This window comes from Marmota flaviventris, chromosome 8, assembly GCF_047511675.1.
Source record: "Marmota flaviventris isolate mMarFla1 chromosome 8, mMarFla1.hap1, whole genome shotgun sequence".
Lineage (NCBI taxonomy): Eukaryota > Metazoa > Chordata > Mammalia > Rodentia > Sciuridae > Marmota > Marmota flaviventris.
Window position 1 is genome coordinate 110,695,657 of NC_092505.1, and position 25,570 is coordinate 110,721,226.

Here is a 25,570-nt window from a genome sequence, read left to right on the forward strand (position 1 = left end):
GTGACTTTGTAGAAAAAAAAATTGCTGTTTTTTAATATCTAAAGAAGTAGAACAATTCATCTGATTGATTTGGAACAGTGAAAGTACAATCACACAAAGATCATTATATTCCAGCCTTCCAAAGGACTATCCACATTACATTCTAAATTCCCCTGTGCTGTTATTTTGGTTTCCTTTTAAAAGACTTGAATCATGGAACTAACCCCCAGTTCTGTGCTAAGGACAATGACCCAGGTGTTTGGTTTTTCCCATAGGGTTTGGGATGGGGAGAGAGGACAGCGAGTTTTCTTACTAAACCAGTGTTTAAAACATGGATTACACCTGCAAATGAGCAATTATATTGATGCATTTTATCACATGCCCTGTTTCAGATGTCCTCCAGGAGCCCAAAACTGAAGATATAGTTGCAGTGCAGAAAGCCAAAACATTGTACAGGTCTTGTATCAATGAGAGTAAGTGCCCTTCCTTTTGATTTCATTAAGAGTGTGCAATTATTGGTGCCGAAATATGCATAGACTTCACATTGAATTCATTTTCATTGTTTTCAAAAGCTGCTATTGATAGGAGAGGCGGGCAGCCTCTGCTCAAACTGTTACCAGATATTTATGGGTGGCCCGTAGCAACAGAAAACTGGGAACAAACATACGGTAAGGCCATTTTCCTTCTTTCTTTAAACAAATAATTTCCACATGAAATCTATTATGATGTCATTAATGAACTAAAGCATCTAAAGATATGTTTCTCTTTTCACTGCTTTAGGTGCATCTTGGACAGCTGAGAAATCTATTGCACAATTGAATTCTAAATATGGGAAAAAAGTCCTCATTAATTTTTTTATTGGCACTGATGATAAGAACTCCACACACCATATAATTCATGTAAGTTTGTGTAGCAGACAGCCAGAGTTATCTTTAAATTTCAATAAAACTTCCAGGTGCACTGTTGTTATTAGTATTTAGAAATGCTATGTGTTTTCGTTTTGACTGCCTCTACATCGGGGTCAGAAATTTACACTGTCGCTGACAGCTGGAGTTGGAATTTGGAAAGTATTTTTTAATGCCATGTTTCCAACATTCACCTCTCACTTCTGCTACCTGTTTTAAATACCTCTCCCTTCATAAAATAAATGACAGAGGAGGCCCCAGGCTCCTCCCACTGAGAAGAGCCCCTATTTCTTTGTAGGTTTCATGGAAAGAGCATGCTTTGGTTTACATTCACAGTGCAGGTCTGGAAACTAAAATGCCTCATTGCTTTCAAAAACAATGTAGATTGTGAACACACTTTTGGTTCTCACTGAAGAATACCTTTACTTTTTTTTTCAAGTAAACGAAATGCTATTCTTTTTAAATGGCTTTATTGGATTGTTAAGAGGGATACCATTCATTTTAGGAGTTGCCTAAAAGGGGAAGGAGCAGGGCCCTTCATGTGGAGGTGCCTTTGGGCTATTTCTGTAACGTTCCTTTGAGGTGGGTTTTTCTTGTACTGATTGATGTGCCTCTGAACCCCTGTGCACCTCCTGGGGTTCTCACTTGAACCCATAAGGGCTCTGATGTGCCTGAGTACCCATTTTACCACGTGGTGCACAGGGCGCTGTCGGCAGGTATGTGCCCAGCTCGCTCTTCCGTGCACTCCTGGAGTGGGCAGATGCACTGGAACCGCACTGGGTCTCCTCCTGCCTGCTGGCTGTGCCTCTGCCTGCTGCAGTCCTGAGCAGAACAGCTGTGGGGAGGGCGGAAGGAGTCTTACCCGTCCCTCTGTGTAGAGGAGCTGGTGAAGCTTCTGCAAGATTCACACCAGCTAAAGATTCTAGAGTTGCCCTCAAGATTGTCTCCACCCCCACCCCACCTGCTCGCCAAATAATCCTAAAGGGTATGAGCGGGTCCCAACCAGGGGTGGGAACAGAACAACTGTCTCCCAATGAGGGTGCAGAGTGTCAGAGGCTGGGAAGACCTGCGCGTGTATGATTCAGGAACTCCTTGGCTCTATACCTTCTGCTCTGCATTTAGGAAGCCTTCCCAGCAAACTTTCTGTTCAAGTACTCTTCAGTCTCCCTTGCATACCCACAGACAGTCCTCCAGACTGTCTAACTCCCCCTGCATCTAACACCGTGAGCAGTGGGAAAGCTGTCTCCTGACGAGGCCTGTACTCAGTTCTGACCCTCACCCTCATAAGCAGCCAGACGACTGGTATTACACGCACATCAACAGGCAGGCTTGTATTTTGTCCAGCTGTTTCCTGTCTGCTGAGTGATATGTTTGCCTTGGTGTGTGTTTTACAGTTTGACCAACCTCGACTTGGCCTCCCTTCCATGGACTACTATGAATGCACTGGAATCTACAAAGAGGTAAATAAAAGGAGAAGGAAACACAATCAGAAACAAACTAGAGAACCATCTGGCATAACCCTACAGATAATGAAAAGGACTAGAACCAAATTTAAACACCTTCTTACGTTCTTTACTCAGGACACTTAAAATCACACATTGTTAGTGAAACTCCTTCTAACAGGACCAGGGATTGATTGATGCAATGAAAGGCACCCTTCTAGAACATTCTCATTGGACTCTTCTGAGGACTGTGCAGTCGGGGAAATGCCGTCCTGACTAACTGGGTCAGCTGGCTTGTGGACATCATGTCCCACTGTTAGCCTGCAGGACAGGCTGGGCGTCCTGGGGAGCTTCCTACCTGCCTCCCAGCCCTGCCTCCTGGGGCTGCTGACCAGGTCCTGCATCACTGATGGCAGGAGCAGCAGGAGGCAAAGCCAGGAACGGAACATTGTGTGTTCCTAGTTACCAGGGAAGAGGTTGGTCCTGCACACCTTCCTCATAATTCCACAATCCAGAAGGAAGTTAAGTTGGTCCTAGTGGGTCACAGTGTGATGGTTTGATTGAAGTTGCTTCTTATCTAAAATTATTAGCTAAATGTCTATGCCTGCCACTTATTTTGCCTAGTTATTTTTTTCACAGTCACCATAACTATTTTTTTATGACATTACAATAACTAAGAGCAGTTTAGTCCATGACAAAAATGTTACAGATTTCAGATCACGTCACAGCCCATCCGCCTATAAACATTTAAAAGTGAATTCAAAGAATGGTCGTTTTTAAGTTTCGTGTTTGATACGACCAACATTCTGAGGTTAATGGGGAACAACTGGACCATGCTGCTTCTGTCCCACAGAAAAAGGCACAGTGTAAAAAACACGTGGTTTCGGATTATACTGTATAAAAATTATTAAAATACGTTCCAGTAAGCATGATACATTAAGAAGTGGTACTAGTAAGAAATTGTATTTTGCTTAATTAGGTATCTTTTTGAGTGGCGACACAACATTGAAATGAAGCAAAAGGTATTCATTGTATTGTATCAGTGGCCACAATTAATAGTGCGAGAGTCCAGTAGTGTGGGAGATTTGAGTTGTCTAATTACTGTGTGGGTTGCAGCTATTGGCTCTAAGAGATGTCCAGCTGTTTCCTGTTTCGGATTTGAAAGAGATTAAGGGATTTTTGGCTCATTATACTGTGTTACCATAATCATCAACTGAGATGCTTTTCATATTTAGGATTGCGCTCTTATGAACATCAGTTGTTTCCAACCCAAAGACACTTACTTTTTTTTTCATGTTTTTATATTTCTGATATCCAGGTACACCTAGCAGCCAAGGTGGTAAAGTTTCTTTTTTTGCTTTTCAAAGAGATGTTATTGAGATGGTGGTGCATTTTATATTTAGTGTCATTCCACAGCCTAGGTCAGAGTGCAGACTGGCAGTTTGGGGCCTGATCTGATGTGGAGGCATTTTGTTTAACCTGCAGGGTTTGCTTTGTTTTACTTCTTACTTTTGGGGCAGTTGTCAGTTGTTCACAAAGTCAGAAGATTTTACTTGCTCGTGCTTGATAATTTAAAGTGGAAGGAGTGGAACCCTCAGCTTGCGCTCTCACATGGCAGGGACAGGGCAGAGTCGTGCTCCCACGGCTCCCTTCAGATAGAGCCTTTGTCCTCCAGTTCTAGATGCTCATTGACACACGTGAACTTGTGGGTCCCTGGAGGCACTTAGCTTTGCTTAATGCTTGGGTCTTAGCTATGCTGTAATAATAAAGACTCAAAAATACAGTAGTTCAAGCAAGATCGAAGATTATTTCTGTCTTCTGCTCCAGTCCAGAAGCAGGCAGTCAGCACAGGTGAGTGGGCAAGCTCTGCATCAGGAGAAGGTCTGGGACCCAGCTTTCTTTGACGCCATGACTTGAACATAGCTCATCTGGTGTTTCACGTCCCTCTGTTTGGTCACAATCTGTTCACCAAGGCTGTGTTTACACTTCAGGCCACAGGAAAAATAAAAAAAAGGAATGGGGTAGAGAGTTTCCTTTAATGTTAGTGATGCAAAAGTTGCATACTTTCCATTCTGTAGCACATTACCCTGTGGCTGTGGCTAAATGTAAAGGAGCCAGAAATGTCATCTTGGACCGAGTGGCCACTCACATGCTCTGTTAAGACCTGGTTGGATTTACTTCCATTTTTTAATGCTATTGTAAAAGGGATTATTTTCTTAATTTATTTTATAGATATCTCATTTTTTGTGTATAGGAATGCTAACAGATTTTTTGTGTTGATTTTTATAATTATTATTAGTTCTAAAAGTTTTTGGTCGAGTCTTCAGGGTTTTCTGTATGTGAGATTAACAGAGATAGTTTCACTTCTTCCCTTCCTATGCAGATGCCATTTATTTCTTTTTCTTATCTAATTGCTTTGGTTAGGACTTCTAGGACTATGTTGTTTGCAAGTGGCTTTCTCTTTACAGAAGGAACAAAGAGTCTCTTTTCTCTTGTAGTTTTATTCTGGATTCTACAACTTCCCTATAATTCTATGGAGAAAATGGCCAAGTATCATCTATCTATCTGTTCAAAAACCAAAAGCGACTATATTGTATCCAAGGACTTCTAAGACTATGTTGTATCCAAGTGGGGCATCCTTGTCTTGTATCTGATTTTAGGCGGGAAAGCTTTCAGTTTTTCACCATTGAGCATGATGTTAACTGTGGGCTTGTTATATAGGGCCTTTGCTGTACTGAAGTAATTCTTTATGTACTTATGATTTTAGAGGGTTTTTTATGGTGAATGTATATTGGGATTTTGTCAAGTGCTTTTTCTGAATCTATGGAGGGATCGTGTTGGTTTTGCTCTTCATTTTGTTAATATGGTGTGGCATATTTATTGATTTATGTCTATTGAATCATTCTTGCATCCCTGGGATAATCCAGTTGATCATGGTGACTGGTCTTTTTAAGGTATTGTTGAATTCGCTTTGCTACTATTTTGTGGATACATGAAAACGAAGATATTTTCTTTTCTATTTCCTGAGTGCCCTAAAATTTTAGATAGATTGTCCAATAATAGAAATGTGAACTTTTGGTTTTTGATCAGATAGAGATGATATGTGGCCATTTTCTCCCTAGAAGTAGAGGGAAGTTGTAGAATCTAGAATAAAAGTATAAGAGAAAAAGAGACTACCCATGGCTCTTTGTTCCCTCTGTAAAGAGAAAGCTAACATAGTTGGACAGGACTAAAAGTACAAGGGCAGCAGATATTTAAAAAGAACAGTAGAAATCTCAATCCACATGTTCATCTTTGTGAATGGTCATCTGCCTTCTCGTCCAGAATCAGTTCAAAATACCAGTTTGTAAAAAGGTCTACATGCAACTTCCCCAACATATGTTATAAGCCTTAGAAGTTCTTGTATGAATCTCCTGGTTCTTTCTGATAACTTGATGGAACCCCACACAGTCCCCATGCTATTCCAAGGTGCGTCTTCTCAGGTTCTGTGATTCTCCTTCCCTAGAGTCCTGCTTGGGTTGAGGCTTTTTCTCATTTCTTTTTTTTTTTTTTTTTTTTTTTTTGTGTGTGTGTGTGTGATGCTGAGGATTGAACCTAGGGCCTTGTGCATGAGCTTTTTCTCATTTCCAAACAGAGGGGTGCCAAATGATTGTGCCCTTGCAGTTCTTCTGTGGGGAGCGAGTCTCTCTGCTGGGCAGCTGGGTGCTACTCAACATGCTGCTCAAACCAGGAAGTACCCAAGACTTTTTGATAGGAAACATATCTTTCCTGCTTGATATTCCTGTGTTCCCCTGACACACTTCCTGTGCAACACTTAAGTGTCTCCCAGCCTCAGTGGCTAAGAATAGCATTGTTCCAGGATTTCCCAGTTACTTCCCTGTGTAGGTTTTCTTCCTAGGAAAGGAAAGACAGAAAATTAGTAAGAACTGGGGTACTTTGAACAGAGTCTCTGAAAGTAAAACCCCTGGTCCACAGGCACTTGGCTCACTAAGGTACCCAGATATCAGCCAGTCAGACTGGAGGGCTTCCTCTTCCTCCCTGGGTCTTACTATCATTTATTAGCAACCATACTAAATTTTGAAGCATAGCAATCAAATGACACTGCTCTCTTCTTCTCTGGTAACTCTAACAAACATCAACTTTTTTTTTTTTTTTTTCCCCAGGAGGCTTCCCCTTTAGAAGTAAAAAGCCAGTTTATAAATCCCCTTGCCTGGTCCTGTAGAATGGAGATAGTTCTGATTAGAGTAGCAATCTATGGTGTTAATATTAGTAAATATCTCATTAAGAGTGGCAGATTTAACCCCCTACAAGATTGCTATTATATGGATTTTACCTAACATTTTAAAACCAATTACCCCTTTGAAACTGTTTTTATAAATGCTGGGATATGCTGGAGTTTTTGTTTTGTTTTGTTTAAGGAAGGGCTACATAGATATTTTGGTGGATTCTTTTTTAACCAAAGTATCACTGACTCTCTTTTTCAGAAACTGACTTAGGCCCGTCATCATGGCCACTGACTCTGGCCTGTGTCCTGACAACTAAATACTCTCTTAGTCATTTTAAAAAAAGAAAAGAAAAGAAAGAAAAATTCAATTTTTAAAATAACCTGGCCAGTGTACTATTAAATGTTTAAATATGGGTTAATACTTTCTCCCCATATCACAGCAATTAAAATTCTTTGGCATTTTCCCTATCCCAGCATCTTAAGGAAGAAAACTAAAACTTTATGGCAGAATCATGTCTTGTAAAAAGGATTTAATTGCAGTGGTATGCTTATTTCTGACAACTATGAGATAATTCCAGAAGCCAGGAAAGATAATCAAAATGCTAAGACATAGGTCAGTCAGTCACAGTGGAGTAGGTAAAGGAGGAGAGAGTATTCCACAGAACTAGATGAGTACTCATCCAAGAAGGTAGTGAGACCATATCAACCAGCTTCCTGAGAAACTGTCCCAGTTCAGCAGGCCAGAAGCATGGTCCAGAGTTCTAGAGCTTGCCTTACACCCAAGTCCCAGGGTCTTTAAATACATCTGGGAAGATAAAGATATTGAAGTAGAAGCAACAAAGCACTCAGGAGGATCCTGTTATTGTCTGCTCACCTCATTAACAAAAAAGCATCTCATATAGTAAAGAAAATCTCAGTACATTGATATTGGAAAATTCACATTACCATCTCCTTCATAGCCAGTAGTGATTCCCTGCTGAAGGCAGATGGATTTGTATGCTTTGAAATACAGTTAATTCAAAGCACTTTGTGTTTATACTTTGGAATAAGTTGGTCCCATGAGTTGTGAAGTCAGACATACTTATTTACTCCCAAGCAAAACAAGAGTTCTGATTACCTTTTAATAGGAAAAGAATGGAGTTATCAAGAAGATGTATAAAATTATCTTTTCATTCCTGTTACCTTAGTGACTAGGTTTTTAATACAGACTCACAGCTGAAAACTAGTTTATGCTATTGAGTAGCTGGGTGATAGATGAGAGGCTAGGCAGAGTCCTAGATTATTACAGCGCATTCATGGAAGGAAAGGGCTCCTCTCCACAGGGATAAAGATCATAGACAGGCAGTATCTAAACCTCTTGACTTCCACACTGATAATAATACATTTTGCTTAATTCTCTCTCTCTCTCTCTCTCTCTCTCTCTCTCTCTCTCTCTCTCTCTCTCTCTCTCTTTTTCCCCATACTGGGATTGAACTCAGGGACACTTAACCACTGAGCCACACCCCCAGCCCTTTTTATATTTTATTTAGAGACAGGGTCTCGCTGAGTTGTTTAGAGCCTCGATACATTACAGAGGCTGGCTTTGAACTCATGATCCTCCAGTCTTAGCCTCCTGAGCTGCTAAGACTACAGGTATGCACCACTGTGCCCTGCTCATTTTGCTTAACCCTTGTTTGACAAATATTTTTTATCTCCCTATTGGTTTTAGGTTGATATTGAACCACTGTCAATTCAGATGTGTCTTCACACTGATGAGCAACATGAGGATTCCTCTTTTTTTGTTGTTATTTACTTTTTATTTAACTTTATTATATATATATATATTTTTTTTTACGAATTACACACATGTATTATATGATGTGTATATTATAAAAATATCAAAAAGGAAACTTTATAAGGATGAGATAACTGTGGGATAATAATTTTAAGACAGTTTTTATTTTGTGTATTGATATAAAACATTTTTTCTTCCTAAAATTATTATTAAAATTTTCAGTAAAAAACATGTTTGGGTATTTTTAATATTCTTTTAAGTTTTTTAAATTTTTTGGTAGTCTGGTTTTCTGTCCACTGTGTTTCAATTCTGGGTTCTCTTCACACCATTTCTTCCACAGTGGCAGGACATTTTGACCTTCAGACCAAGTGTCCCTCTTACAGCACCAACTTTGTGAACAACCTTCCAGCTTTTGACCTTGATCCTATTTCAAATGCCTGTGTAGTCTCTGTTAACTTCATGGTAAAGAATTCTTCTTTTTTAAAATTTCCTTTAACTTCTTAGCAACTTCATAGTGACACCATCCAATGATATTTTCTCCATTGATGAATTCAATAAGATCCCCCACCCAGGTGGTTTTAATTGGGTCAGTGATGCCACCGTCTTTAATTTTCTTGATACAAACATAGCCGACACCATTACCGGTAATGGTGAGTCCAAGTGAATGCTCAGATTTATACATGCTCACTTCTGTTTTTAGTCCTTTCACATGAGCAAATATGAAATCTCCAAGACCTAATTGCCCTCCTAGGAGTTTTTTCCATGTCAATTTTAGGTGTGTTTAAAGTACAGTCTAAGGTGGTTTCAGAGGTTCAGTCCATGGTCAGCTGACTCCAAGCTCTGGTGGAGGCAGAACAACATGGCGGAAGGGCATGGTGGTGGAGAGCAGCTCAGGACATGGCAGTCAGGCAGCAGAGGTTCCTCTTTCACTTCTGATTGAATAGTAGGAATATAAAACCCTCTCAAAACTGAAAAGGTGAAGCACCTCATGGCACACACGTTAGCCTTCCCCTAGGTACCCGGTCTTGGAATATAGGAGGCTTGGCCCAGCCCCAAGTTGTATGGTGTGTTTTTCTTGGTCACATTCGCCTGCTTTACCAGAAGAAAAGCTGGTGCCAGGGAGTTCAGTTTTGAGTAATTTTTTAAACAAGATGAGATCATGCTTTATTTTAATTGCTGATAGCTATAAATTACTTAGTACTTTCAAAGTGACACTTTATTACTTTGCTTTAAGCTCTAATTAAAAGACGCATCGACCTTCTAAGAATCTGTGCAGGTCATTTCTTCTGGCACTTAGGATAGGATTTCTATTTTACTGTGCTTTATCTGCTACCAAATATTAACATGAATTGAAAACCAGTTTTTACTGAAGAGTTATGATGAATATTTAGAAGTTTCTCTAGCAATTTGCTGTTTATTTCTTGCAGGCGTGTACAGCATATGTGGATTTTATGATTTCTGTGGCCAAATTGATTCGTCTGGAAGAAGGATTGCCTATTGATGAAAAGCAGATTTCTTCAGAAATGAATAGAGTTATGGAATTGGAAAAAGAAATTGCCAATGTAAAACACAATTTTTTTCTGATATACTGAATAATGTCAACACTCCCCCCTTTTTTTTTTCTTTCCCCTATCATAGTTTAAGGGTAAAAGTGTAACTTTCTAACCAAGTGATAAAAATGTTTACCATGGTGATGGACCATTGACTTCTAGAAGATCTTTGGAGCTATAGGATCTTATAATAAACTGGGTTCTCATCATCCAAGAGACATGCTAGATTTGACAAATGTGAACAAGATGCACTTAATCATTATAAGTGGTTACATCAAGATCCTGCCATCACAGTCAGACTTTTAGATGCCTTGAGACTCAGATACATGCAAAGCTACATTAGTTTTCTCAACAATTTTATTACGTTTTAATTTAAAATAGTCTCCATCCATTTGCTAAGAAGTGCACATGCTCATGGTCAGTGTGGCACCACTGAGTTCAGACTGGCAGGCTGCCTCACCGAAGACCACCAGAGCAGCCAAGGAGCCACAGGATGTGTTTTTCTCTGGCCCCAGACACACTCCGCTCATGGAGTCTGAGTTTGCACTTTCTTCTTGACAGTCCACTGAGGAGCCTTGTGGTCCATGGGGCATTCAGGTTACTCATTGACCCCCTGCTCAGATTCGGTCTAAGACCACAGAGCTCAGTGACATTATAAACAACCACCTTCCACCCACAGGTCCCCACCAACCACTGCTGCCATCTGGCCTCATCAGAATCTTGGGTGAAGTTCTGGGAGGGCACTCTTGGCTTTCTGGGGCTACATGAAACCACAGACCCCTAATCAGAGACAGACTGCCTAGAGCAGCAGCTGACATTGAACCACCGTCGTGAGGCATGAGGCATGACAGTGTGATCGGGGACATGTGGTTCTCTGCTGGGAACAGAATTGCTGGAAGAGAATAGTTTCCTGCCCTGGGATTTTACCACTTCCGCTTTCCCGGCCCATGTCCCCTTTTGACCAGCTTTGGCTCAGCAGTGGTAATTCTGTCACCTCAGAATTCTCTGGGACTGCATTTTTGCCCCGTTTTGAATTCTGAGGTTGGCATTGGGTCCTTGTCATCTTGAAGCAGTGCTCAGCACCCGTGCTTCCTGCAGGTGATGTTCAGTGACACTTGTTTTTGGTAAATGAGTAATAAGTTACCTGCAGGGGACTTTGGAGCCATTGTCACTGAGGAATAATTCCCAGTTAAGCCTTCACCTTTTGTCCCTTTTCACTTAAATTTGATTTTGCTCATTTTGACAACTAATTGGGAGTTACTATCATAATTTTTTTTCTCCTGTTTTGAAATCAGTGGAAAAAAATAGGAAAAAAGTAGAGCACGAGACAAGTTGGGCAGGACGAGAAGACGGCCCAACAGCTGCATGTGCTGCTGTTCCCCTCGGCTTATGGCCTGGCTCTGGGCCATGCTAGGACTTTTCTGTCCCACTTGCTGCAACTTGTAGCCACTATGGCACTTTGGTTTTCTTGGCTAAATTTCAACTAGGGTACTGAGTGATAGGTTAGGAGTGGGAGGCAGAGTATCTGAGATCTCTCCCCAAAAGCCATAATATGAAACAATGCAGAGACCACTGAGCTCCCATTAACCAGAGCCCATATACATCGCCTATGTGGCTTGGGCAGTTAGCATAATATTTTTGAAGAATTTTAAGCTTCATTTGCAACCAGATATCAATCATTGTCACTAACTACACACAAAATCTCTTAAGTTTGTCGTAAGACAAAATAAATTACAAAACAAGTACAATATAGAAACCAAATCAAACTGTATGATACTTATATTTCTGTTTCTGTTATTCATAGTGATAGTTTTCTAAAGAAGGTCGTAGTTCTAAAACAATGATCAAAAATTATATCCACAGGCAACGTCTAAACCTGAAGATCGAAATGACCCAATGGCTCTCTATAACAAAATGACATTGGCCCAGGTGCAGAATAACTTTTCACTAGAGATCAATGGGAAGGTAAGTAGCAAATTTTATGTGCCCTCTTCCTGAACCATTTCCTAAAATTGAAACCTGCCATATAAAATACTATCTTTTTAGAATTTTGTTTATTTCTTATTGATTTGAAATAAACCAAACTCCAGAATGAATTTAGAGGACACCAGCCACTTGAGTTCGTGATAGCACCTGAAGAAAGACTCTCTGAAGTCATAATTATATATTATTTGATGGCTTATTGCATATTTATATTTAGTTAGAATGAATTTCAAAGGTAAAATTCCTCTCAAGGCAGGTAGGCAATAATATTAGACACTGTGGTAGAAGAGGGTTTGGAGAAAGTGAAGACCTCTCTGAGGGACTGCTATAGTCACTGGTTGTTGGCTGGCAGACAGTGAAACAGGGAAGTCACAGGACATTCCAGATTCCTATCCAACCACTATAGCAGTGTTCAGAACAACAAAGAGAAGTAGAGGCAGAAATGAGAGGAGAAATGTCTCTTGGATTCACCTCTCCCTGGGCTGGGCAGTGGCTCCTGCATCTTAGATGATGCACACAGATGGGACATGAGGCACATCCATGGAAACGTGGCATGTCCCACAGTTGGTGACAGAATTCCCTCAGGCACTGATTCTCATTAATGAGGACTTTTTAAAGGGTGTAACATACTGAGTTTGACATTTTGTATGTAGAACTTTTAATACAATGTGTTTGGTGGTATGTTTTGGGAAGTCACAAATACAGTACAGCACCCTAAGTTACTAAGTGTGTGCATAGCGAAGGGTCCAAGATACTGACCATCTTAGGCATGCTCAACTCACCATTTAAAGAATGATAAGTTCCATCTCTTGGCAACTCTCACCTTAGCTTCTGGAACATGCCGACCACGTGTTCAAGGGCCTGACATGAATAGCTTGAAACCTGCCCTTCTGTTGGGCTCCAGAGCATCCCATACCTCTGCACTAAGCATGTTTTCATTTGCAGCAGGATCTCTACACAGGTGCATTACTGTGTTGCAAGGACCTGTTTATTAATACCAACTTTTTACGTTTTTATGAGTGCACTGTAGTTACACGTAATACTGAGATTCATTTTGACATAACCATACCTGTATGGAGTACAAAGACAAAACACCCTATACACCTTTCTGTATTTGCATAAACTGAAGTTTTAGTTTGAAAGCTAAGTTTTCTTTTCCTTCTATTTTCTGATTGTTTTTTCTGTGAGCCTTGTGTTTGCTCTTCAGTGGGCGGTTGAATTCCGCTATCTAAATAATCAGGTTACAGAACTAATTTTTATTCAAAAGCTAATTGAAACAACTGAGGAAATATCCCAAACAAATGACAGACTGGCCATTGTGATAATCACGTGGTGACGCGGCTGACATGCCTCCATGTCTGACTGTCTGACTATAATGGGATCTCAGAGCCCAGAAGAGAAATGCATGATCACTGAATGTTCTGTGTCTGCTTTTCTTCCAGCCTTTCAGCTGGTCAGATTTCACAAACGAAATCATGTCAACTGTGAATATTAGTATTCCAAACGAGGAAGATGTGGTTGTTTATGCTCCAGAATATTTAACCAAACTTAAGCCTATTCTTACCAAATATTCTGCCAGGTAGGTATGTCAGGGTGCCACACCCTCAAAGTTTGCATTGCATATCACTCTGTAGAAGCTCTGCAGCCTCATCTTTTCTGTTGCTGGGTGGTGGGTTTTTTTATACAGAGATCTTCAAAATTTAATGTCCTGGAGGTTCATAATGGATCTTGTAAGCAGCCTCAACCGAACCTACAAGGAGTCCAGAAATGCTTTCCGCAAGGTGAAGAAAAAATCTCTCTTTTCTTAAGACTTAAAGCATAAAGAGCTCTTGGTTTTGAAGGCTTGGTGTGTCTACTGCTAGGATGTGGTGATCACTGCCAAGTGACAAGCTGCCAGGTCTTGGTGATCGTATTGAGGATGCGATGGCTAGAAAGAGGTTGGTCTTCCTGGACTTTGTCAGTCCTATGACATGGTGGTCACTTGGCCCTGAAAGGCATTAACTGTGATTATGTGAGCAGTTCAGGGAAGACTGTGGCACCGGTGTCAGTTGTGGTTGTGCTAGAAGCTGTTGCAGGGGTGCCTTCTCAAATCACTTCTTTTCAGGTGCCCCTGGACCATTAGCTCAGATGGACTTCCTTGATGTGGACAGTCCAGTGACACTATACCTAGCCAGAACTAGAACTCAGAAGCTTTCCTGAGGCTGTACGTACATTATGTAAAGGGTCATCATTTCAGTTCTGTTGCCAGGAGAGCGGGCAGTAGGGATTGAGGAAGGCGAAATTCTAGAAGATATATTGGTTGGTGCAAAAAAATAAATAAATAAAACTCTGCAAGTTCTAGTTTTTACCCTTAAAAAGATAATATAGTCACACATGTTTAAAATTCAAGAATACAAAATAGTATTGTGCTCAATTTCCCTTACCTAGGTGAATCCCCTTAATGATACTTCAATTTATATACATGCACAGATTTTCTTAAGTACTAGAAGCTCAGATAAACCATTAAAAAGCAGAAATGCGTTTTCTTGGGTATAAGATCTCCCCTGTTACATCCATTGAACATTTCTTCCCGTTTATGTTTATGCAGTGTAGACATGATGTATATTTTTCCCTAAAGCTCTCTAGAAGGATATTAACTTATAATAGCCAAAAGTTCTGCTGGGACGTGCCTCTGGAAATATACCTTGTTCTCAGATCACTTTAAGTGAACGTTCCAGTGGGACTGCACTCGATGGTGGGCTAGGGTCACCAGCCTAGTGGGCAGTGAGCACTGTGGCCAGAAGTCACCTGGGGCATGGAGGGTAGAGGCGTGTGCAGCCTGTGCACTGGCCCTCAGCTCCTGGTTAAGGGGCATTTTCTTTTTCTCTCTTCTAGGCCATTTATGGCACAACAGCTGAAACCGCCACCTGGAGACGCTGCGCAAACTATGTCAACGGGAATATGGAAAACGCAGTGGGAAGGCTGTATGTGGAGGCAGCGTTTGCTGGGGAGAGTAAGCACGTGGTAAGGCTTTTGGGACAGTCACCACCGGCTACAGTGCTCCGTCAGCCTGCCCGCATGGTGGGCAGTCACAAAAGCACAGCTAGAATTTTACCAACCTGCCAGAGAAGCTCTGAATCCCACTAGGCCCCTGTTTCCTAATGAATCTCTTCCTCTGTCCCCCAGGAGTCTGGTTATGTGCCTGGCCCTGTACTGTCCAGTTCAACACAACAGTCTATTTTCCAAATTTGAGTGTTTAGCGTAGCTGTCACGTTCTACCCACAGTCATTTATGAACTCTGCCAAGATCAACGAGGACCAAGATCTAGGGCTCTCTTAAACACATAGGAAGTAAGCCAGAGTGTGTTGGAAGTATAACAACTTCACCCCTTTGTTTCTGGAATGAAGACAGTAGAACTTAATGCTGTGTTGGCAGAATTTGTTGAAATGCTACTTCAAATGCTTAACTAAATCACTGATGGCAGTGACAGCTAACGTTTTGTTAGTTCTTGTAATGATAATGGGAACCATTACATTTGGAAGTTTTTTTTTTAATCAATGTTCATGTTAATATCTATGTAATCAGGAATATTAGTAGCAATATTGCTTTGAAATATAATAATCCCATATATACATCTGTCCGCATCATAGTTTGTCTGTAAATGTGTATGTTTTGATGCATCAGGTCATATCAAGACAGTGTGTAGCTCTGGTTTTTTTTTTTTTTTGGTTTTTTTTTAATTTGTGTTATGGGAGCAGGGGCTGCAGCTCAGTAGTACAACACTTGCTTAGCATGTGCAAGGCCCTAAGTTTGATCCCCAGCATCACAAAACAACAAATGACAAAAAATACCCATGTTACAAAGGATGAATTAATGGCTTAAATTTGGCTTCTGTTCTTTGGATCTGAGGTTGAGGATTTGATTGCACAGATCCGGGAAGTGTTTATTCAGACTTTAGATGACCTCACTTGGATGGATGCTGAAACGAAAAAGAAAGCTGAAGAAAAGGTAAGATCAAGAAGAACCGGCAGAGAGAAAGTTCTGTGCAGGGAAAGGGGAACCCTAGACGTAGTCAGGAAAAGACATGATCATAGAATGCATGAGGGAACCACAGTCTCCTCTAAGAGTCAGCGTCTCCAGGAACGGTGCTCACGGCAGAAACATTTGTCCTGTGATTTTCACCTTTTGTCTCTGTAGAACAACCAGTTGGGATTGTTCTAGATCAGCATTTCCAACAGCCATGCCTACCTAGTTTAAAACTTTAAACTAAAGCGCTGACATTTCCCTTTCCTGTAAGGGGGATTTGGGAAAATATATAGAGCAAATAAAGAATTAAAGGATAATATTTCAGTGGCTCATATTTTGATCCTCCTATAAAATATGACCTGAAATGTTCCTACCAATGGCTCAATGACATTCTTCAAGATGTCCCATTACAGTATGATGTGTAAATTTCTAGTTAAACATTTTTGCATGAGCTACACAGGAGGAAATACTAAGTTCCTGTTCAAGATAATGAAATGTGGTGCATTATTCACCTGTTTTACCATCTGCAGTTAAAGGCATATCAAAGAAACCTTTTTATAATTATTCTGGTTTACCCTTCAGATGCAGCTTTTCCTGGAAGTTGTAATATCTTGCATAAGAATAAATCACCAGATTCCTAAGGAATTCTAGGCTTGAGTTTGCTGTGATCATTTGTCTTTATCACTAAAAAATCCAGGGAGGGGGTGGAACCTGTAAAATCCCAATCTGCCTCCAGAGCAACATCCACTTGCTCGAGTATTCCCCTGCAGTTAGAGTAACAGGAAGAGCAGGCCTTTCTTGGAACTGATATTGGAGTCCATAAAAAACCTACTACAATCCACCTCTGGTCTAGTTCTCTTTCAAAATTAAGTCACATGGAGGTAGTATTCGTTTTCCGCTCTCTCAGGAGTCCTGGGTCGGGTAAGCCCATGGAGTAAGCTGACAGTGCATCTATCTTCCCATCACCAGTCCCTCTGGCTGTGCTGGTTCTTTGATGACTTAGCTGTCTCTGATGTGATTCTTTTTGAGATAACCAGTTGGGATTGTTCTAGATCAGCATTTCCAAAATGGTGTCACTAAACACTGGACCTACCCCTTGTTCCACCAGAGACCAGTAGTCCAAAGAGTTTAGGAAATGCTCCTATGGATGGCTTCCCCTGTTAGGTGTGTGCTTCTAACATGATTCCATGGCACCATACTAACATATGTTTGTATTTCTTTCACTGCCTAGCTATCACTGCTCCTTGTAATAAGCTCTGTGGGGGCAGGAAATGTTATCCAGGATTGTATCCTCAGCCCTGTACAAAGTACCTGGTTCTTGGTGAGGATGTGAACATCTTGATGTGAATGAATAAATCAAAAAATCCTCTTGTTAGATACTTACAGTAACCCAAGATGCTAACCTTAGAATCGAACCTGTTTTCATTCTAAGAAGTCCTGCGACAAGGAAAGCAGCTTGCTGTTCTTCCCTCAGTATTTACCCAAAGTTCTTAATAGCAAGTCTTTTTTTTATTTTTTTGTAGTACCTTTTACTGTCTGTAGGATGGGTGCCCTTGAGAACACATGGGGAAATGTCTATGAGGGGTGGATCTGCATAGAGCCAGTACTGGGTACACTTGCAAGAAAATGGGCTTGGTCTAAGTGACCACAGTGGCACGTTTGCTGCCTGGCACCAGGGGAAATCCTGGGCTTATGCAACAGATTTGTAACAAGACACTCATTGGATGACAAACCAAAATCTCAGAGATATAGGCCTCATTCTCCATGAAAAAACGAAACTCATTAGATTATTTAACAACGACAGATGTCTGTGACAAAAGAAAGAAATTTAAAAATTAGAAATAGCAAGTAGTTAACAAGCGATAATAATGAAATAATCAGAGTAAGTAAAATATTTTTAAAGTAACAAAAATTTAAATAAATCAAGTTCCCAAGGTACATATGAGCTGGGCTGACAGGAAAACTCTGTTTTCTGCCTGTTTAATTACTGTCACTCATTTACCTTGGGCAGACAGGCACACTGACTTTGGAGAACATAAAAACTCCAGGAACCAATATTCAGGAAGAATATTAACACTAAACCCAAGAAGCCCTTATCTGTTTTCTCAGCCAAATCAATGAAGTGGAAAGATAATTATATCTTGCGAGAATGGAAGCTCTAAATATTACTCCTATAAAATTGAAGAGAAAAGTCTTTCTGAGAATAAGGTTCATAGAAATACAATACATGCGGAATGATGATTTCTGTCGGTTTCCATTTTGGTTTTCTTGGGAAAGCTGCAGCCTGTAATAAGGTATTAGAAGATAAATTTCAAACCTGATTTTTGTTTATTTTTTAACCCAGGGAAGGAGCCATTGCAAAGAACTGGGGTCCAGTGTTATCAGATACTCTTTTTGCAAACAGTATGGATTGAGCTGTTCAATGGCTGGTCATGGGCATATTGTAACCTGTGTATTTGAAAGTTGCATAATAATCCTGACTTTCAGTGTTATATGTTTCATAGGCCCTGGCAATTAAAGAAAGGATCGGCTACCCTGATGACATTATTTCAAATGATAACAAACTGAATAATGAATACCTCCAGGTAAGTCTCTGCAGTGACTCTGGCTAGTGACATCTGGGGCTGGTGGCAATGTCATTTCTAGCTAGGGGATTCCAGAAATTAGGTGAATAACCTAAAACCGTAGGTCTTAGGTTATATATATAAAGCTATATAAAGGCTTTTACACTGTCGCCAGGCTATATTTGTCTCAGCCCTTTGTTTCTTGAGCCTGGACGCTTGGTCTTTGTTACTTTGCTCTGTGCACATTCCATTTTAAGCACAGTGAGGAAACTCTTTGGAGAGCATGGGTGGGGACATCAAGGTGTGAAGGACAGGCCTCAGCTCATCTTATCCAGGTCTCTGCAGTCACAGCCTCAGGATCCTTCTGCTTCCTTGGTTTCCTTGTGGAAACCAAGTCACGCCTCCTCTGCTGAACAAACAAAGTAAACAGTCTCTGAGAACCAGAAGCCATTTCATTGTCCCCTGGTATCATATCAGTTGGAAGAGAAGAGTTGATCAGGGTCACTACAGCTGCTCACCTGAAGCACCACCTGTCACCGCCTGGCATCCAGGTGTCAGCCAAGTGAAGCTTCCAGGATTCAGGATGACAGTGACTCTCGGCCCCTGACTGCTAGTCTAACAGGGAGGTTTGCATGTGCTCCTTTCCTTTTGCAGAAAAGTTTGACTTTCTCTTAAATAAACTATCTGCAGACTGCACGTCCCAGGTCCCTGTGACGCAAGGGCAGTGGCAAATGTGGTGGATGAGCAGGGACCCTACACCAAGCTCCCTGGGCTCCACCCGGTTCCACCACATTTTTAAAATTTATTTATTTTTTTTTAAGTATTATTCATTACAAATATACACAAAGGTGAAGTTCACCATGGTATATTCATACATGTATTTAGCATAATTGGGTCAATTTCATTATGCAGTTCCCCCCTTTTCCCAAACCTCCTCCCTCCCGCTATACCTCCTTCCTCCACTTCACTGATCTCCCTTCTATTTTCATGGGATTCCCCAACCCTGCCTTTTCTTTAAACTCCTTATTTCTCTCTAGTTTCTCCATAGGAGAGAAAACATTCAACCTTTGACTTTCCTAGTCTGGCTTATTTCACTAGCTTAATGTTCTCCAGTTCCATCCATTTACCAGCAAATGCCATGGTTTCATTCTTCTTTATAGCTGAGTAGTACTCTATTGTGTGTTTGTGTGTGTGTGTGTGTGTATATATATATATATATATATATATATATATATATATATATATATATATATATAAAATATTTATCATTCCATTGACGGACCCATGGTCTTGTTCCAAAACTTGGATATAGCAAGTTGTCCTGCTATAAACATTGATGTGCCTGTAGTATACTGATTTTAATTGTTTTGGATAAATACTAAGGAATGGGATATCTAGGTCATATGGTGGTTCCATTTCTAGTCTTTTGAGGAACCTCCATACTGCTCCGCTGAATGGTTGTACTAATTTGCAGTCCCACCCACAATCCTCTACTGCTTTAGATCTGGGTGAGTGACTAAACTGTCTGGTGATGACATCCTTTAGTTCTGGGGATTACCATGAGGATTAATGAGTATAATATGTGTTTAAAGTACTGGACTCTTTGCTAGGCACACAGTAGGTGCTAAATAAGGATGTGCTCTTATCCTCATCTGTGATGTGAGGATTCATATCGCTTCACAAGGCTTGTCTGACCCTGTTTCACTTGATTAATTACAAAAGAATAAGATGTAGCCATGATCCATCTAGAATAGTGCTGACTTCTACTCTAGCACCAAGCTAATTGGAAATAAACCCTCCTTTGATAAGTTTTCAATGCTGTTTCTTTTTTTTTTTTTTTAGTTTTTTTTTTTAATTGGTTGTTCAAAACATTACAAAGCTCATGACATATCATCTTCCATACATTTGATTCAAGTGGGTTATGAACTCCCATTTTTTACCCCAAATACAAGTAACGGATTTAATAAAATGTGTTTTCTAGTGAAACTTTTGCAGATACTGGCTTTAATAATTCTCCCCCAAATCTTTTATTTGTTATAGTTGAACTACAAAGAAGATGAATACTTTGAGAACATAATTCAAAATTTGAAATTCATCCAAAGTAAACAGCTGAAGAAGCTCCGGGAAAAGGTGGACAAGGACGAGTACGTAGATTCTATTTCCAACGTATTCATCAGAGGAGGTCCTTTTCCTCCTCTTCCTACCCCAGGTGCCTAGAACGTGAGAGTACAGTGTCCTCTAGGAGCAGCTTAGAGGACTTTAACATGGGTCAGGAATTTAGCCAAGTGTGAGCTTTTTCCTGAGGGTTACCTTTAACTTCCCCGTCCCTTCAACACCTTTGCCTGCCCCCCACAGCTAGTCATGGGCAAGGTGTTATCAAGACACCTTAGCTAGGTTAACCCAAAGCTCCTTCAAGCCTCCTCCTGGAATTTTCTTCTGCTGACAGCCCACCTTTTTCAACCCATCAGACCTCCAACAACTCCATCCCCTTCCGGGATTGGCTCACGAAGCACTTTTTTTTAACCCTGCTGTAGTCAAGCAGGAAATACCAGAAGGAGTCTTTAGGGAGCTTTGATTGCTCCTTAGTGACATCAGTACTTCATATGAGCAGTGTTTATTTTTCCATTTAAGGGACGCATCTAACCTCTTTATCAGTGTGCCTGTTGTGCACCCGAGTCCCCAGAGCTGTTCTGGTGGCCCTTTTCTCCCCAGGCTCCCCACCTCTGGAGAGCAGGGGCTGTTCCTTTCTGGCACTTAGAACTGAATGTTATTATTTCTTTTAAAATACATATACTTAGATTTAATACTTATAGCACCGTAAAGTGTCTACCAACAGATATTGTTAAAGTCTTTCCGACTGAAATAACCCACACCCCTAAGATTGAGATTTTTTTTAATGATTTTAAAAATAGTTGAATTACTGCTTGATATTTTCTTTTGAAGTCAATAAGGTTGTCTTCATTCTGTAGTCATTTTTAATATAGTTTACACTGCGTCTTCCCTTTCAACATATGTATTCATTTTCTCTGAGCCTCTCTCTCCTTAAGATGGATAATCAAAAGCCAGAACTGAACACAGTGTTTTAATGAATACTGATCAACGGCATGTGTGCGTCTGTAGACTTTGGGGTCCTTTCCATGAGGTTCTGTTAATCATGGTACAATGTCACTTCTCCGGTCTTCTCTACCATACCTTGCCAGCTTCTTTTTTTTAAAATCTTTGCCTGTATACTGAGTATAGAAATGCAAAACTCTGGCTGCACATTGGAATCATCTGGGGAAACATTACCAAAAAAAACCTGCCTTCTCCAACTCGGTCTCCTTAGATTGTTCTGTAATGCATTTGCTCTGTGACTGGGACCCAGGTACTGGACTTCGTAAGTACCACCCCACCCCAGAGCAGGAGGCCCTGGCTTAGTGTTGGTTTCTTTTTGTATCATTCTTGTTGGTATTTAGTTTTATGGGATTTTTTCACGAGATGATGCATTTAATTTGACAAGCTAGATTTGAGATTTAATGTCTGTTCCCAAATCTTCAGAAACCCTCTAACAGCAAGGGCAGTGTGGTCTGGACCAGGCCTGTAGGATGGGGCACGGTGAAGGTGCTTCTTATTTTACTGTGGCTTTTTACAGGAAGGTTTGTGGCTCACTTTGCTTCACAGTCCTGTTTTCTTCCCTCATGTAGCATCAAGGTCAGGTCCCCATGGTGCACATTCAGAGACAAGTGCATGGCCTCGGCTTGGCCCACCTAGCCCTTGGTACCTGGGTTGCTCAAGATCCTCATTCCCAGCTTCCTGCAGGAGAGACACCAGTCTATGCCCAAAGTTGTGGGGACAGAGATGAGGCTATTGGCTGCCGCAGGCCGCTTTATAGGGTGCTCAGGCAAACAAGGATATGCAACAGCTTCAGGGCATTGATTAAAGGAATTTGGTTCATCAAATAGGAGAGTTCTGGGTGTTTTCTTCTCCCTGCACTCGCAGGGCAAACTCCTATGCTTCTTGACCCCCTCTGCATCATCATCACAGGCAAGGATTTGCAAGGATTTGCCCAGGTCCATGTGCTGAGCTCTGGGCACATAGGTCTGGCTGATATGTGGATCCTCATGATCCCACCAACCCAGATTTGCCATCTAGGCAAATTTAATCATCTTTTTTCCCTATATCTATCTGTCTCCCCCAAACCTCCATACCGTAGGTACCAAGACCCAAACTATAGACTCATTTTTTTTAGTTACAGTTTATTTATTTATCTATTTATTTATTTGTTTGTTTTATTAGTACCTTATAGTTACACATAATATTGGGGTCCATTTTGACATAATCATACAAGCCTGGAATATAATTTACTCCAGTTCAGTCCCAGTACTTGCCCTTTCCTTTCCCTCCTGCCTCCTCCTGCGTCTTTCCCTCTACCCTACTGGTCTTCCTTCTATTTATTTACAGTTTTCTTTTAATTAGTGCTTCATAGATATGCATTGTGGTATATTCATATATGTGCATGGGATAGTTTGCTCAATTCACTCCACTGTTCCTCCCATTTTCCATCCCTCTTCCCTCCCCCTCAGTCCCTTCCTCTATTCCACTGATCCATCTTCTGTTTTCATGAGATTCCTCCCCTACCCCTGTGCAAGCACACACACACTCCCCACCCTGCTCCATTTTGCTCCAGCTTCCACATGTAAGAGAGAACGTTTGACCCTTGAAATTCTGGATGGATTATTTCACTTAGCCTGCTCTCTCCTTTCAGTTGCATGGTTCTTCACGACTACATAGCATGTGTGTGTGTGTGTGTATATATGTATGTATGTATATGTGTGTGTGTGTGTGTGTGTGTGTGTGTGTATATATATATATATATATATATATATATATATATATATATATATCACATTTTCTTTATGCATTTGTCTCTGGACAGGCACCTGAGCTGGTTCCTTGGCTTGGCTATTGTGAATTGTGCTGCTATAAACATTGATGAGGCTGTGTCACTATTGTATGCTTATTTTAGATCTTTCTGGTAACTATGGGGGGATGGGATAGTTGAGTCATATTGGGGTTCAGGGACTCAGCCTAATCTTTTTAGACTGACCCGTTTGATTCAATTTAAATCTCCATCCCAAGAACAGGTGTGCATCCACCAGCTACTAGCCAGGTATCAGAGGGGACAGGAGGAAACATTTCATCTCACATCACCTTTGTCACCTCCTGAATTAAGACATTTCTCATCCTTTCCCAGAGTTATTTCAGTTTTTCCTCTTTGTTTATCCCTCATCACCACGTCTTTGGTTTCTTCTCACACTGCTGTCCCTGAGAAGTTTTGAAGACACACATCAAGGTGTGCTCTTTTCTCATGACCTTCACTGAATTCCTGTGGCTGGCTCATGCCCAGGGAACTTTTGGACAAGAGGCCCAAGGCCCCTGTGCCACCCATCCCCTCTCTAGAACCCTCTAGAGGCACCCTTCCTGCAGCTGCCCCAGGCTCCAGCCGTGTGTTACTTCCAAGCCACTGCCTGCCTTCCCCCACGGTCCCTCACCTGGGACCTCTCCCCCTGCCTTCCCCCTGGGTCTCTCATCTGGGACCTCTCCCTCTGTCCTCATTACCCAGCAAAGGACTCCACCAGGCCCTACTCACTGGCCAGCTGAGCTGACCTCTTGCAGGTTTCGCTTCACCTGAACAGTTTAGTCCAGGCCCAGCAGCTTCCATTACCTCAGTGAGAAGCAGCAGCCAGATAGTCGTGTCACCAGAGATGCCAAAGAGCCCGTGGGGAGGGGGGTAACACTGGTCAACTGAGCTGCCCCTCTGGTTCCACCTGAGCATCTCACCACCATGCTTGGTAAAGACAGCACCATCTTTGCTGCTCTCTGTTCAATAAATTCCAGAAGTTGAGGACATCAGGAAACCTACATGTGATTCACCCAAGTGAACCCTTTGACTGGAAGGGCCTCCCTTTGCCTGTAGAAGTAGCTGGCACCATGACAGGACAGGGACTTTACAAGTGCGCGGTCTGTATTCCTGAAGTCATGTCAAACATGTCTTCTGGGGATCTGGTGCCAGGTGGTAAAGAATTTCAAGCACGCCAGGTTGTCAGGGAGAAATAGTGCTGAGCTGGGAATATAATATCCACTGGCAGAATTACTTGGTAATAGAGCTAAAATCATTTACTTCTAGTAGCATGATTATGCACATAGAACAAAAATAAGCCTCTATGAAGCATGCTCAAGAACAAAACGGAAGAGCCCCTTAGACTTGACGCTGCATTGTCAAGTTTCTCAGGACAGAACTTTCCTGATACGCTTGTGACAGGTGGCCCCAGGATTTATGAATCCTGACTGTTGAGCCCAGGACTCACTTTCCCTGAACTACAAAGGCTTATGTCATGGCTGCGTCTCTCCTGCTGTTACTCATCAAAATAAAGCCCAGGAAGCTTGACAGCAGCTATTTCAGCAAAGCCCTGTGCTGACCAGAGCAGAGGACAGAGGGTTGGATAGGAACTGTCCTCACCTGGGAGTCCGCAGCCCCTGGGGGAGGCAGGCGACAGAGGCCAGCCCCGGCGGGGGCGCGCTTGGTGGGTGCAGCACAGGGAAGCCAAGTGCTGGCCCAGCGTGTTTTTTAAGACCACTGTTAGACCTTTACACACCAGTAAAGCTTTCCCTGGCAGCAGCATGTCAGCGCTGAGATCAATGTCAAGGTGAACAAAGGAGTCACTCAAAGCAGAACAGAAATGGTGGATGCTGCTGTCCTGTGTGTTCGGAGCCAGCTGTTTTTCCGACTCTGAGAGCTGGCAGCCAAGGTCTGTGACTCTCTGGCCCTTCCTGAAAGGCCCCCTCACCAAGAGTGCCAGCACCGCTCACCCGCTGCGCTGAGTCACAGTCCTCTTTCAGTGCCCCTGTTCTGCCAGTTACTACTTGTGGCCTTTAAAGCCCCGTGGTTTCCTTATTTCCAAAATGAGCAGCCTGCCCTGGGCTGTGTGGAAGCTTCTCTCCAGCAGTCTCAGCAGTCTGTGACCTGGCGGGAAGGTTTGATCAGAGCCAGGGCAGCGTTTACCTGCTTCCCTTCTCCAGTTGAGTGACCCCAGGAGCTCAGACCGACTCTGGAGAGGCGGGAAGGGCCTCACCTCTAAGCCAGGCTTCTGACTTGCCCCTCAC

The 25,570-nt window shown here is 41.7% G+C and overlaps 1 protein-coding gene across 4 annotated transcripts in view; it reads left to right on the forward strand.

The window, feature by feature from the left end:
* Mme (membrane metalloendopeptidase) overlaps window positions 1-25,570 on the forward strand; it is a 123,553-nt gene that overhangs the window by 74,737 nt on the left and 23,246 nt on the right. For all 4 annotated transcript variants that reach the window (XM_027933692.2, XM_071615551.1, XM_071615552.1 and 1 more), the window contains exons 5-16: window positions 372-452; window positions 552-647; window positions 760-878; window positions 2,279-2,344; window positions 9,753-9,887; window positions 11,739-11,840; window positions 13,301-13,437; window positions 13,546-13,639; window positions 14,733-14,861; window positions 15,747-15,845; window positions 18,368-18,448; window positions 20,468-20,571. In XM_027933692.2, coding sequence (XP_027789493.1) covers window positions 372-452; window positions 552-647; window positions 760-878; window positions 2,279-2,344; window positions 9,753-9,887; window positions 11,739-11,840; window positions 13,301-13,437; window positions 13,546-13,639; window positions 14,733-14,861; window positions 15,747-15,845; window positions 18,368-18,448; window positions 20,468-20,571 — 1,243 coding nt within the window. The remainder of the gene's footprint in view (window positions 1-371; window positions 453-551; window positions 648-759; window positions 879-2,278; window positions 2,345-9,752; window positions 9,888-11,738; window positions 11,841-13,300; window positions 13,438-13,545; window positions 13,640-14,732; window positions 14,862-15,746; window positions 15,846-18,367; window positions 18,449-20,467; window positions 20,572-25,570) is intronic.